A 14,788-nucleotide genomic window follows, 5' to 3' on the forward strand; every position below is an offset into this window, starting at 1 on the left:
AACTGTTTAGTCAGTGTGAAGTCTGAGAGACGAGTGGGAGTGTGTGCATGTCAGGGAATGAAAAGTCCAACACAACAGATGGCTGGTGCTGCGTACAAGTACAGTCAGACAGACACTCTCCAGAAAACTTTTACCAACTTAATCATCTTGGAAACAGATTTGCAAAGGCAACTTTTTGTGTAAACAGTGGCAGTTTGTGTGGAAGTAAGTTTAACCCTTTTGGAAAGAGAACATTAGCCAGGCAGCGGGGAGAAGCTCAGAGTGGAGAAAGTGTGGCGGCATGACAGAGAGCCAAACACAACCAACCACAGTCCTCACCCTCAGCAGCAATAATATTCGATGTGGAGCAAAGCCAAGCATGCAGGCACCCCAGAGTGACTTCATTTACAGACAAGGGAAAACGCTCAAAGCAATCAGGTATGATAAACCCACTGGGATTTATTCATTCTCACAGCATTGAGAGGACCTTCAGTGCAAACAGTCCTCAGGCTCTCTCTCAGTGTGGTATTATTGGTTAGGATCTAAGTGACTGTCGTACGAGCCACAAAGGTAATCTACTTCTTAGGGAACACAATATGAAGCATACAGTAGAGGAACTGAGCCGCCTTTGTCTCAATAGGATTGTGTAAACATCAATATTAAACAAAGTAAAGGGATTTAACCCCTCCCCAGCTGCACCATGACAAGATTTGGTGAAATACACGAGGCAGGAGAAGTTATCAAAGACTTCATTAATGATTATCCGACTTCAGCTGAATGTCTCGTATTGCAGTCAGTTCTTAAAAGGACCGAAGTCAGAGCCTTGAGAGCCTTTTCACTGAATTGGAGAAATTAAAACAATGAGTCATAACCTGAATTCAGCTTCAAAGGACAGTTCATACTTCCCCAGATGTGAACCATAAAACAAAACCATTTGAGGCCATTTTATGGAGCTGAAAATGTTCGTTTTTTTTAATAATACAGCTGGTAATGACAATTGACCACAGCATGATGTATGATTTTTAAATGCTGTACATTGTGTGTCTAGAATCCCAAAGATCACTCTCCTATTGCATGTCTGCCTAGTTTATTACATCTGCAATTAATATAGTCTAACTCATATGGTCCAAATGGAAAAAATATGATAATTCCAAAAACCTGTGAGATTGTAGCTGTTACACAATCAGCATTATGGCTAGTACAGATTTAGGCCTTTCAGGGTCCAATACAGATCTAGTCAGCGTTGCAATCTCACTCATTATATGTTTGATGCACCTCCAAGAGCAATTGTTGTTCAGAAAATCCTTTGTAATGTCAAATAATCCAACAAGTCTATCGTAAGAAGCTGAACCACAGTGAACAATTTCAACAATATAATCTATTGTATGTATTCCTGGATGTATTAAACAATGATGTTTTGATCCCCAAGTGCTTAAAATTTTGTCTTAAAGAATAAAAGGGAGACAAAGTGCAAGTCCTGTTAGAGTGTTAATAATTAATGCTGGGAACTAGGGATAAGCCTAAGTGCAGGTAGGTGTTGAAGGTACATTTAGATTAGATGGCAAGTGAACGGTGCTGCCTGTCTAATGGTGCTGTAGATTTATAACAGCGGAGCCTGATGTCTTTTACTGTGTGTGGGTTAATACATTGTTCTTTTGGCATCTCAATGGGCTTCTGTATGAATGCTCAGCCTGGATTATGACAGAAATAAAGGATTGTTACGTCACATCCTGTCTATTGGAGTCCCACACTGCATGGAGCTTTGACAGTTAAGGGTGGAGGGATTATGAGTGATAGGAAAAAATCACTTATATGGGAAGAAGAATCTAAGGAAGGAGCTGCCTTGGAGGCTTAATCTGCTCACTGCACTCACTCAGAGTTAAGATGATCACTCTCACTCCTTAGTTAAAGATAAATTTCGGTATTCTGACTCACTAATGCATCTTCTCTCCATATACCGTGTGAATTCTTCTCCAGATTTTTTTTAGACTGATGTAGGCCAAAGTATTGATTTGGAAGTGAAGGTAGAGATATTAACTAGTATTGATTTTAAGTACCATCAATTCATTTGTCAGTACACATTATCACATACACACTTTTGCATGACAAACAGGACATGCTTACTCCTGAGCATCAGTAATGTCAAAACTTAAACAATGTTATTTCTGACACATCATGGGACATTTTGAAAGAATTCATTATAATTAGAAAAAGCATTCCAGAAATAGTTCCACTTGTTTCTATGCCATAAAAAGACTGTCAGTATGCACTTAGAGATTAAAATAAGACATTTTAGCTGCCAAATGCTCTATTTGTATACCACAACTTTTTTTTTATACATAATTACATATTCTGGTACGCTGGCCCAGACTGTATCCCCAGGTGGCATGCTTTCACTTGTTGGGCATTGAGACTAGAGCGGCTCCCACTCTCACAATGGATCTTTGTGCCTTAAAAATGGTGAAGTCAGAGTTTCCCAGGCTTCCCCCTGAGATGCCTGATGAGAGAGTCAGGGTGAGCGGGGTGAGAGAAGGGGGGCTTCTTTGAGGTAAACAAAACAAGCAAAATCCATCCTGGTGTCACTCAGGCCGTGTAGCGGGCCTTTCCAACCTGTCTCTCAGCACTCCATCACAGCTGGTGTGTCACAGATGTGTAGCTGATGCATAACTCCTGGCAAACAACCTACTAAAGACTCTCCACAGGAGCTGCAAAGGTACAACACACAGTATACTGCTGCCAGGGCGAGGGATAACACAGCAAGACTCTCTCCCTTTCTCTCTCTCTCTCTCTCTCTCTCTCTCTCACACATATACCCAGACACATAGAATACAGACATGAATACAGACATACGCTCTACCAGAAGCCCTTTAAAATCCCTCAGGGGCTTTTATTCTTGCAAAGAGGGTGGTGTACTGCTGTGTTCATCAGCCAGGAAATATCTGCAGCACAGGGCGCCAGGCAAGAATTCAAACCTGATTTTTAAAGTCATTATTCCTGGGAGAGCATCAAGAGCGTGTGCCTAGATTGAACGGATATTCTTGAGGTGTAGAGGCACGCTCTATCTCTCTCTCTTGTCTCTGCGATAGTTCAATTAGACTCTCCAGAGTGACTGGTTGATCTCTGCACCTCATTTATGCACTACCATGTCCTCAAATTACAGTGCCTTATAAATTGGTGTTGCAGCCCACAGACTAACATAAGGCTCCAGGCAGCTTAATAATGAGCCTCACACTGACGTGGCTTCACAGTCACATACCGTTAACCATTTCCTAAAGCATTGATTGAATGATTTGCACTTTAAACAATTTGTGCCCTCGCCATGTAGAACACAGAATTTGTTGAATAAACGGAATGATATAAAGCAGAATTTATAAATCACATGGCTCAATAAAACAGATTCCTTTAAAACACCTTCATAAAAACCTTGCTTTCTTAAATAACTCTTTCAAATGTTATGGAATCTAAATTTAGTCAAATAATTTCCCCCTACCTGTTGCCACATAGGCTAGAAATCTAAGCATATCTCATGCGAATGGAAATGAAGTGCAGTGAGCTTCTAGAGCGTGGCAGTTTTCCAGCTTGCAGGTTTGTGCCACCTCATTGTGAGTCAACAGCCTGTTCTCCTCTGAATTGAGAATAGGCAAGGTGACAGACAACAAACCAGGTCCCAAACACATTAAAACACCCGGTTGACAGTATCTGTCAGGGAACACACTGACTCTCAGCCACCACAGTGCTTTGGAAATGTGCTTTTCTTCACGTTCTGAATACAAATATTCTCGGTTTTCTGCCTTGTAAGAAACCCATGACTCCCATCTCATAAACATAATGATTCATTTTGACACAACGGCAAAAGATGATTCATGTTGCTGTGAATATTTGGACAAAACAACATCCACAACATGCCGTTCGATAGTAGATTTAATTAACTGCGAACAATTTAACCAAATTTGAGAAGTTCCATTTTATTCCTTTTATGGCAGAATCTAACAGCATTACATCATCCCTTAACTCCGTGGAAGTTTCTTGGGTCTCCTCAACCATATTTCACTCATATGTGGGATGAGATGTTTTTATAAACTCTCTGGGGTTTCTTTGTCACACCTACACTGGTTGTGTTTCTTTTTTCATGTCTCTAGGAATTTATACTGTATATCTTTACACATCCATATTATATGAATGTGTTTAAAGACATTGTCAGCTATAGGTTCAGATTAGTATACAGGCTCATAAAAACAGTGGCCTTGAGGTTTCATGTCATTCTTCCTGTCACACTCCTCCCACAGTACAAAGTATCAAAATGTCAGCATCAGTTCTGCCAGTACAGACAGAGAGGAAGAGGAGGAGCAAAGAGAACCACCCATCTTTATGCACCTGCTCAAATGGACATTATATACTGTACGTCTTTTGCAAGAAAGTACAGAATTGCAAAGGCCATTTTGCCTTTAAAAAATAGTGATCCGTGCGTGAGTGCCCCGCCACACACACACACACACACACACACACACACACACCACCACCACCACAGCTGCCTTCATGATTACATATCATCACATCACATATCAAAGCAAGGAGAAGGTGGTGCTCTGCCATGCCTGAACCATTAAACCAAGTCTCTGCACCGGGTGTGTGATAGAGCAGCATGCCTCAGACTCTCCCTCACAGATGCTGCTGATATGCGGCACATCTCTTAAACAGTAGCCATGGTGAAGGCAATGTATAGAGGAAAGTGTGAAGTTCCCATGGCAATGACTACTAGAGAGGGGCAAATTTCCATGTTAGGTCTATTTATACCTCTAGAGAACTCAGCCTGGCTGTATTCAAAACGTGAACAGTACAGGTGGTCATATTTTGAGTATAAATGTGTGTGTGTGTGTGTGTGTATGGGGGGTATCACTATATGAGTATCATTGTATGCAAAGCAAAACATGAACAGTAAAGGTGATCATACTGTATTTTCAGTATTAAATGTGTGCGTGTGCGTGCGTGTGTGCGTGCGTGCATGAGTGCGTGGATGCGTGCGTGCGTGTGTGTGTGTGTGTAAGGGCGGGGGGATGGAGGACGGGGGGCGACGGGGTTTGACAATAGGAGGAGACTCACGTGACGTTCGTTTAAATTCCTGTTTCCCTGCAGCGCAATTTTTCGGAGTAGGAACGGTGTGAGCTTGACTCGTACGCATCTGTTGTTTTTTTGGGGGGGCACGCAAGGCAAATAAAAGGGGGGAGACTGCTGGCATGGCTGAAATGTTAAAGCGTCATTTCCCACTCTTCATCATGTTACAGTTTTGAGGTCGCTGCTGTCTCTTTTTTTTTTTCCTTTGAGTTTGCTGGTGCCAGGAGCAGCAGCACCCCGCTCCTCTGCCGGAGAAAAGACCAGGCGCAGAGAAAAGGCAGGAATGCAACATCGGAGCTGCTCTGCTGTTATTTCTACATAGATTTCGACGATAGGCGAGCGAAACTGTTGGACTGCAGGAATACAACACCGATCAGAAGATTTTTTTTTTTCCAATGCACGGACACTAGAACGACAAAAAAAAAAACAACCCAAAAAACAAAACGGAGGAAAAACGTTGCAACTCGAGGATCATCACCGAAGACCCAATAGAGTCCCCGAGTTATAGGGTCTCACCCTAAAACCCAAGGAACAATGTCATCCACGAAATTCAAGAAGGATAAAGAGATCATTGCTGACTATGAGACCCAAGTCAAAGGTGGGGGTTTGAATATTATTTCTGCTGTCCGCTGTGTGTGCATTGTCTCTGCAGAGCCTGTCCGTCGGCTCTCCCCGACGAGCAGTTTGTTTCCTCTGCACTTGCATGCTTTTTTTTTAACACTCAGTGCAATCAATCCCTAGTACATGTATCTATGGCCGTTACAGTGTTACACGTACCGCACTCACAGAAGACTTTCCCTTCAGATGACAGGTAAACCGTGACAGTCAATCCAATGACAAGACCGAGCAGAGTGCGAGAAGCGAGCCCCACTTCTATTTCTATGCATGCCCCCCCCTCTTTTGTTAAAACATGTATTGATTTCACAACAGTAAGATGCAATTTGTGTGCTGGATTCCTATTTTTCATTTGGATAGAGAGGGGGGGAAATGGTCAGGATCCTGATTCTGCACGCTTTTGTTGCTGGGTAAAATGATCCGTGTGCTGAAATCCTTCTAGTGCAGGATGGAGGACTATAGCTGCTTTATTGCACCTCTTTCTCTCACATTTTGGGGCTTGCGATTTGCTTTCTGTGTTAATAAATGTGTTTATTGATGCTCAACAAACCTTTGAGAACAGTTTTGATAAAATATGCCACAGTTCCATTATTTTCTTGATGAAATTCACTCCAAATTGACTTAAATTGATCGATTAAACATGTTTCCCTATTTCATGTCATATAGTGTCTTGTGATGACAGGGCGGCTGCAGCTGTAATCCACGGGCTCGATCACACTCTCCTCACGTTTGGCCTTTCAGTCGTTGTCAGTGATTGCTCTGACTGGGTGTTTTCTCTCACTGCTCCCACCTGACAATGTGTATAAAAAACATCTTTGGCTTAATGTTATCATTCACTCCCTTTCCACGCACCACAGCACTTAACCTGCAACAAGATTTTTCCAAAGATTATCTCTAATCTGGTATTGGATCACAGACTGATGGATTGGAATGCGATTTACGGCTAGAAAAAGCTTATTAGTGAACGTGGGAGCTGTGGATTCAGTACTTTATTGTGATGCCTGTCAGTCTGTATTTCAGCCTGTTCATCACTGTGTTGTGTGAGACATGGGCTCAATTGGACCATATCAGTTACGGTTTCAGGCTGAAGCTTAATCCTGCTCTGTCCAAATATATGAGTACATTTCTGTGTAGGATGAGCTGTAGAGACGGTTGATTATGGAAAATGTTAAAGCACTATGAAAAACAAGAGAATAGATAATAACTGTGCTACAACATATTCTAAATACTTGAATGCAGGGATTAAAGGAAATCTTGAATGCGTCTGAAATGGCTTAGTCTAAATAATCCAAGCCACCCAAATAAACTATCAGTAGGTGATGGGTGACAGTTTGTTCTGCTGCGTGGCGTAAAATGAGGGGGAATACACACAGACGCTGGTTGTGAGCTGACATTTCGCTAAGTGGAGCTGGGGGTTCAGTTTCAAGGCCCTCGCCCCATTACTACCACTCTCACTCTCTGTGGCTTCAGTAGTGCTACGCTTCAGGGGCTTCGGCTGATGATCCCCCGAGTCATGTGCTGGTCCAGACCTCAGACGCTCAGAGGAGTCAGTGTGTCAACAGTTACAATAGGATTTACAGGATTGATCTACACTTGAGTAACATTCCTCTTTGTATGGACAGTATATCAACTGCTTGTCTGATAACGGCCTATATTGGTTTTTACCATCTGGCCTTAGCTTTCTCTCTCTCTGTGACAGTCTGAGGTCGGTCCGCTGTATCACTCCAGTTTTGTCCGGTGGCATGTGCTGGTCATTGAGAGAATGGCTCTGACATGTTAACATATCTTGTTTTTAGCATATCAATGCCCAGCTTATCCTGCATCTCTCCACTGCTGTGCCACTTTACTACTGGCCCTTTTTTTGTTAATTTAGGCATCAATTATTCAGCTTAGATCTGAGGCTGTCATGGGAGCAGTGCTGTTGTTTCATAGAGCCAGGGTTTACACTAGACTGGGGCTTGAGAGTGTGTGAGGAGGAAGGATGCTAATTTAGAGAATTGGCCTTGTTTCTTATTCTCCGCTGCTGCATCACATGGAGGTAGGGCTGAAACAAATGATTATTTTCATTATCGATTAATCTATTGATTACTTTTTTTGATTAGTCGAGCAATCATTTAGTCTATAAAATCTAAAAAATAATGACAAATGCCCATCACAAGTTACCAGAACCCAAAGTGATTCTTAAAATTGCTTACTTAGTCTGACCAGCAGCCAAAAAACCACCCAATAGTGTTAATTTTATAATGATATGAAATGGATAAAAGCAAGCAAATCTTACAATCTTACCAATCTAGTTTTACTTGATAAATGACTAAAACGATTACGCGATTACCAAAATTCTAATCGACTGTGTCGATCGACTGATCATTTCAGCGCTACATGGAGGGCTTCTACCCTCGGTCACAGAGGGCTCTGCCCCTGACATCCAGAGCCTCACAACAATGGCTTGTTATGAACTGAGCCCGGCAGTGATCTAACCGTAATGAGATTCAGACTGGAAATTGCACCTGTCTTATCGTGAGTTATTGCTTTTTGGGTAATGTGTACATGGCAGAGGGGGCTAAATCATCAATGTCTTCCTCATTGATTGCCATAACAAGATTGCAAGGTTGCTTTATTATTTATTAGTGCTGCTAATAGATTGGTTACAGAAAATAATCATCACTTGATTTCAACAGTAGTTCGGGCTTACACCAGAGAAAAAGACTATACGAGTCAAACAGGAGAATATTATCACCTTGGTTCAAGATTGGATCTCCTTAAATGGGATGCTTGCTAAGTAAGAAAACACATCATAAGATAAAATTGTTATTCAGAATACCCGACGTTCACTCAGTTTGATACATTTCTTTTCTCTCTCAGTGTAAAAAACTACTAAGCCGTACTAAGTCCTCTGCCATCGATGAATTCTTGACGACCCATGAGGCTGGCTGCCAAGTCGAGGTCTCTGAAGGACCTGGGAGATGGTGTTCACTTCATTCAAGCTGTTCAGCTGGCACAGCTTAACATTAGCATTTCAATAGAGAGGGTTCATACACTGAACAGAGGACTGACTGAGGAGCTCGGGCTCTGGTTTGTAGACGACCACCTTGTGGTTGGCTGGACCGGAGCTCTACCTCCTCCTGCTTGTCAGTTTTATATCATTTATGCACCTTGTGAAGTGTTGGTCTCAGGCCCAGCCATTACAGTAACAGCTGTTTTGACAGTTACATTCAAGGTTGAGAGACTAAAATATAGCTTCAGTACAAATGCACGCTTTCTCAACAATAGGACAAGGATGAATTGAACCTTCACCCCCCTGCATCATACAAAACTGGATGCTTCAACAGTCCTGCGAACATAAATAAACTAGCTTGCTGGCTTTGTGCAATTACACAAAAGAGAAAGAGAGACAGATAGGAGAGAGAGACACAGAGAGATAGAGAGAGAGGTAGTGATGATACATATATGCGGCAAAGCTTGGGAACTAAACTGAAACCCTTAAATGTCACGAGTATATGTCATGAGACGAGCATGCTGGACCACCAGGATGCACGCCATGGTGCATTTGTCTTTGGAATGGCCCATTTTCATTAAATTAATCTGCCATTTATCTGGTGCTGCTCCTTTTTGCTGATCCACCCTGTGCTGTGCTTTGACTGGAGGGACAGCAGGTTGCCTGCTCTGTTGGCTGCCTTCCCTGGCTCCCAACACTGCAATGTCTACCTGATTCATTGTACTAGGAGTGCAGCACAATTTTGCCCTGCTCTCTGTCGTTTTCCGGCATTCTCAACACTTGATAATGGGAAAGTATTACTGTTTTTTTTCCTTAGTGTTTCACAGATTAAATCCAAACTCTTCTGATCAGTGTTTTAACTTAGTTTAGTCTTGACTTAGTTTGATAGTTTATCTTCAATGTTCATATGTGAATTATTTTTTTGTTACAGCTATTTTGTTGAGATGCCCTTTAGATAGAGCTAATGCCCAGTGTGATAGTCATTCCCTAGATGTAACCATCGTTGTACTCATGCACATTCACGCCAGTCATTACTCACTGGCACACACACTCACACACACACATGCAATGTGCTATTGGAGAGAAAGTACAGTTTTGATGTGATGAATGTTACAGCAGGCTAAGAGTGTTTGTTTTATTTGTTTTTCCTCCAGGCTACAGGCAACTACTCTGATCAGGGAGTTTAATGCAGGAACCCGTTCATGAAAATGTTTGACATTAAAGTGGCAAGGGTCAAGACCATTACTGTATACAGCCTGTGATTACTGTGTGCATTGAAATCACTCAGTTGACAATGGAAAGACATCTGGGCACCAACAACTAACTAACTAACAAAGGAAATGTGGTTAGTAATTCATTGCAACTGTGCTGGGGAAACTGTCATGCTAGAAAGTGAGGAGAGAGAGATGAATGAATGTGAGGCATCGCCTGTTATGGGAGGTGAGGGAACAGTTTGCGTTGACTCATCAGCTGAGTGTCCTCCAGATGTCAACTAGTTGTACATTAGTGTCCACCCATGCCAGTCATTACACACACACACACTCACACTCACACACACACACACAACCAATAACACTTGTGTTGCTATTGGAGAGGAAGCATAGTTTTTACACCTCTGGGTTTTAAGTTTCCGCTGCTCGGCCTGGCGAGAGAGAGGCGAGTCTCTGCAGGTTCCTTTCTGCCAGACCAAAAGCAAACAAATTTAACCAACTCAGCAGATGTAATAAAAACCTGAGAGTGATTTGATTAACTTCTCATATATGTCTAACAGCGCTGCGGAGTGTACATGCCACTTGACGAGGCACTGCAGGATATTGGGAGCTTTATTAATTTCACAAGACCGACTGCAGAGTCCTAAGTGAAAAGGGAAGTTCAAGTGCAGTGACACTTGATCACACACCTAACCGTGTTAAAACGTGTTGAAAAAATGCAATTAAATGTTCACTGAAATCACATGATATCATTTTTTTCAGTTTTTCAGTATGATCATCGTTTTCTCTGAGAACATCAGCTTACAGTTTGTAGCTTATAGCTGAAGTCTGATCTAGACAAATGGCCAGTATCTTTTGTGTTCTCAAACGTCTCATGGCATATATGAAAATTAAATTTGGTTGTCATGTCTTGTGTGTTAATGAAGATCATTATAATGACCCTCAAGGTGTTGGCGGTTTGGTTTAACAATGATGAGAATCATGTGAGACTAGGTGTGCCTCTGTTTGTTTTTGCCCCGGGCTACAGACAGCTGCTCTGCTGAGGGAGATTATGCAGGAAACCATGTTCATGGAAGTGTTTGATTTTAAAGCAACAAGACCATCTCTGAGTACAGCATGTGATCGCTTTGTGCTCTGAAATACCTATTCAGGGCTTTAGTGTAGTGATCAGTCAACATAGGTGAAGTTACTTGAACTAATATCACTTGTATGTACGTATATCAGTTGTATGTGTCGTTCAGTTGATAGTGGAAATGCATTTCAACATCAAAGCTTGTTAATTAGCCATCATAGTGTGATTTGGTGAGTTACCTATTGTTACCATGCTGGGGACGCTGGCAGTTTAGATAGTGATGTTAGGTGAGAGGAGACGTTATGGGAGGTGAGGAAGCGGTTGCACTGACTCATCAGCTGAGGCTCCTCTAGCTGCCAACTTGTGTGGCTCATTTGTTGAATGAGACAATATTTGCAAAGGAAGAAGTATCTACTAGCAAGCCAGAATGATCTTGGGAGGTGCTGTAGCTCGCTTATTGTGTTGCCCAATACATTTGTTTTTGGCTTTGTTCAGAGTTGGTTGTGTTTGAAGCAGCAGTAGTCCAGCAAACAGGCAGCTCAAGTTAGCTCTATATTACTGACTTGATGAAGAGGGAATTTGTAACATTGCATGACATCCATGCTATAAAAACAGTGTTGTTAAACGTTGAAGAACTTGACACTTGATTGAAGCGTTAATTTGAAAGAAAGCAGGAGTTTGACAAAATGTGGATCTCTTACTGCAGTGACAGCTTGATCAGAGAGAAGGGCGTGATTCTGTACCACAACAGACACTGCACCACCCACCACTTACCCCATCATATCTCTTACAGATCTCACTTATTGAATATTGAAGCACAAGCAGCCAAGAAATGACAGAGTTGAGCTGTAACCCGGCCTTTAGAAAACTCCATATCCATGTCACACTGAACTATCATCATGCCCTCTGTCACCATAAATGGCAATCATTAAAAATAGTTTTGCTTCAGTGTTCCCTAACCTTTGGTACCTCTGGTCTCTTTAGACCCAGTATGATGTGAATGCAGCTGCTGCTTGATAAATCGAGAGTTTGTTCTATCCATTTTACGACGACTCAAGAGATAATCAGGCTTTTGTGAAATGAGAGATCTGCCAGGCATAGATTATCATTTAACACAATCACAGAATAGTTCTGTGGTTCATGTGCTGGCATTGATGAAGTAGACAAGGGTCCATTTAAATGGAAAAACTATTTCGTTTTCTGCCATTTTCTGTTATTTAATGCTATTCAGTGAATGATCTCACTACTTATTGCATTCAGTTTTTTATGCTGAAAAAATTTCAATTGACACTGAAGAGTGCAGTTCGAGACACCATGATTGTATTTCAGAGCAAGTAAAACACTGCATCAAAGCTAAGACCTGGTGTTTGCAGGGGGACTAAACCCCATTACAGGTGTGTCGACATACTTAAATTTCATGTAATACATGATTTGACTTATCTGAAATATCAAACAAGCTTGTTAAAGTTTATTTGGTGCACAAACACCAAAATATGAAAACATTTTTCAGTTTGCTTAGCTGACCTCTATAAAATTCATTTTTTAGTTCTTAATCAAAATGAAGTCAAATCTTCTTATAATAATCAATAGTGTCCTCTTTTGGAAGTATGAAAGTTGCTGGACTTATCGCAAAGATATAGATATGATTTTTCTTGAGAAGTGCCAAGCGGTTTTGTAGTGGTTCAGTGGACAAATTCTCTCTGCTGGGGAACTGTTCATGTACTGTGCTTGGATGAGTTTGACTCTAAATCAGCTGCTCTGCTCTTTCTTTCTCTTTTGTCTTTCTTTGTCATCACTGTACTATCTGAAAACCAGACCACAAGCTCTGCTGTTTAAAACACTTCAGTGAACTGCATGTCTAAGAATTTGAAGTTAATTCTTCATATTCTCTCCCATGTGCTGACATGAATGACGACTCACACTAATAATGTGAAAATCTCAGTTAGTTCAATTCCCTGGTGGTAAGGGTGTGCACCCTGAGCTGGAGAGTTTGTGGGTTCAATTCCCATTATCCCATTATCACCAGACATTGTGTACATTCAGAAGGAAGAGTGTGAGAAAAACTGTGACAGGTGTTTTAATTCACTCAATTTGCTGGATTTCCAAAATGCCATGTTTAACAACCTTTTGTCGAGTGCCTCAGGATTCAGCAACACTTTTTGTATCTCAGCACACTCCCCAAGGGGTTTTTGAGGACACTCAATGGCAATGTAAGAGGCTTGAGTTATTGGCAGTTCAGTTGCCACCATTATTTCAAAACATTATTAAAACACTTCCCCAAATATCTAAAAATAAAAAAAATCTAAAAAGGAAAGAAGAAACAGCCAAGCAGGATTTGCTGTTGGAGAATTGAGCAAGCGAGAGAGTGACTGGAAATGATGCCATTATTTGACTTTTGGCCTTATTACCCAACGGGTTTCCATGGGAGACGCAGCAGCACTCCATGATACCAGCAATAAGAACTCTGAAACAACTTCCCTCAGAGAGTCAGTAACCTTAGAAACAGAAGGCAGTTGTGCAAAAATAACTTTACAACTAGAGTTGGAAAAGGTTGCTATTTGAAGTCATTAGTAAAGTCCTTATAAGCTTGGAACCCGCCTGATTAACTATTATATAGCATTGAAGCACTTTAGATCATTTAAGAGTGTAACCATTTGTAGCACAAAAGTCCCTCTTACACACCACCGATGGTAGAAATGGAATCATAGGAGTCACTAGGAGTCACTCATTAGGAGTACGCAAACTGGCATTTTGTTATATCTGTGTTACTGCATTGTTTACTGTAATTGCAGTGGTATTATACAGGGACAGTGTACAGTGTCTCTTTAATGGGTGCAAAAATAACTCAAGTGACTGAAAATTAACTAAAAAACTGAAAATATTATTGGCAACATCCTTCTTGGGTTGTGATTCACCAAAGGTTCGCCTCCCACATCCAGCTAAAGAGCTAAATGTTGTAGAATGAATAGAAGCATTTAACAATCCACATGCCTGTCACAGAGTATCTGTAAATACCTTTTTGGGAGTATCCTAGTTTGATTTGGTCGAAAATATTTCACATAGTGCTGATGAATGTAGAATGCCACCGTACCCTGATTACCTTGTCAGCTTCATAGTCAAATTTACACCATGTCACAATGCATAAACCTGCACATGTCTTCTCACTCCATTCTGCCACCTATCCACATCCTGCAGCCTCCACCTCTTCTCCAATAAGCTGCTCCCCAGGGACTGGTGCACGCCCGTGTTGCCATGGAGACACCTCTCAGCCTGTTCTCTGTGGTCCTGCAGAGCTGGAGCCTGGATACAGCCATGATGGACAGCTAGATTCTAAAAGGGCGTGTTTCTGGTTGTGGCTAGAGCCTGCATGGGCTTTCCCTGAAGCATCAGACTCATATAATGCGCTGACACCATGATGATACAGGGACCAGAGAGAAAATCAATGTTGGGAGAGATGAGAAAGTCTGAGATGGTTTCCCTCTCCTCGCTCCTCACTGTGAAGTGGAGCTGCTGTGAAGACTCTCTGAAGTGCTTGGCTTGTAATGGCTAATTGATTGTTAATTTTGTTTATTGTGATCATCAAAGGCATGAGGTTCAAGGTTTATTACAGTTTGGGAAGCTCTCTTTACCATATTACATGAGCAATCTTGCTAATTATCATCAAGCCTTTTTTTCAGAGATTTCAGATAGTAAGTGATAGCAGCCCAGATGGCATTTGTTTTGGGTGAGAGGTGAGCGGGAGGTGGAAAGCCACAAGTTAATAGAGGTAATGCAGTTGATTTCACTGCATAAGGTAAGCTGATG

General features: G+C 41.6%; 1 protein-coding gene across 1 annotated transcript in view; it reads left to right on the forward strand.

Moving 5' to 3' along the window:
• Window positions 1-5,299: 5,299 nt before the first annotated feature.
• Window positions 5,300-14,788, forward strand: part of srgap3 (SLIT-ROBO Rho GTPase activating protein 3) — a 60,683-nt gene continuing 51,194 nt past the window's right edge. Inside the window, exon 1 of the mRNA XM_071925948.2 lies at window positions 5,300-5,689. Within this exon, the coding sequence (XP_071782049.1) occupies window positions 5,626-5,689 (64 nt within the window). The 5' untranslated portion in view covers window positions 5,300-5,625. The remainder of the gene's footprint in view (window positions 5,690-14,788) is intronic.

The sequence above is a fragment of the Centroberyx gerrardi genome, chromosome 5, assembly GCF_048128805.1.
Source record: "Centroberyx gerrardi isolate f3 chromosome 5, fCenGer3.hap1.cur.20231027, whole genome shotgun sequence".
NCBI classification, from domain to species: domain Eukaryota; kingdom Metazoa; phylum Chordata; class Actinopteri; order Beryciformes; family Berycidae; genus Centroberyx; species Centroberyx gerrardi.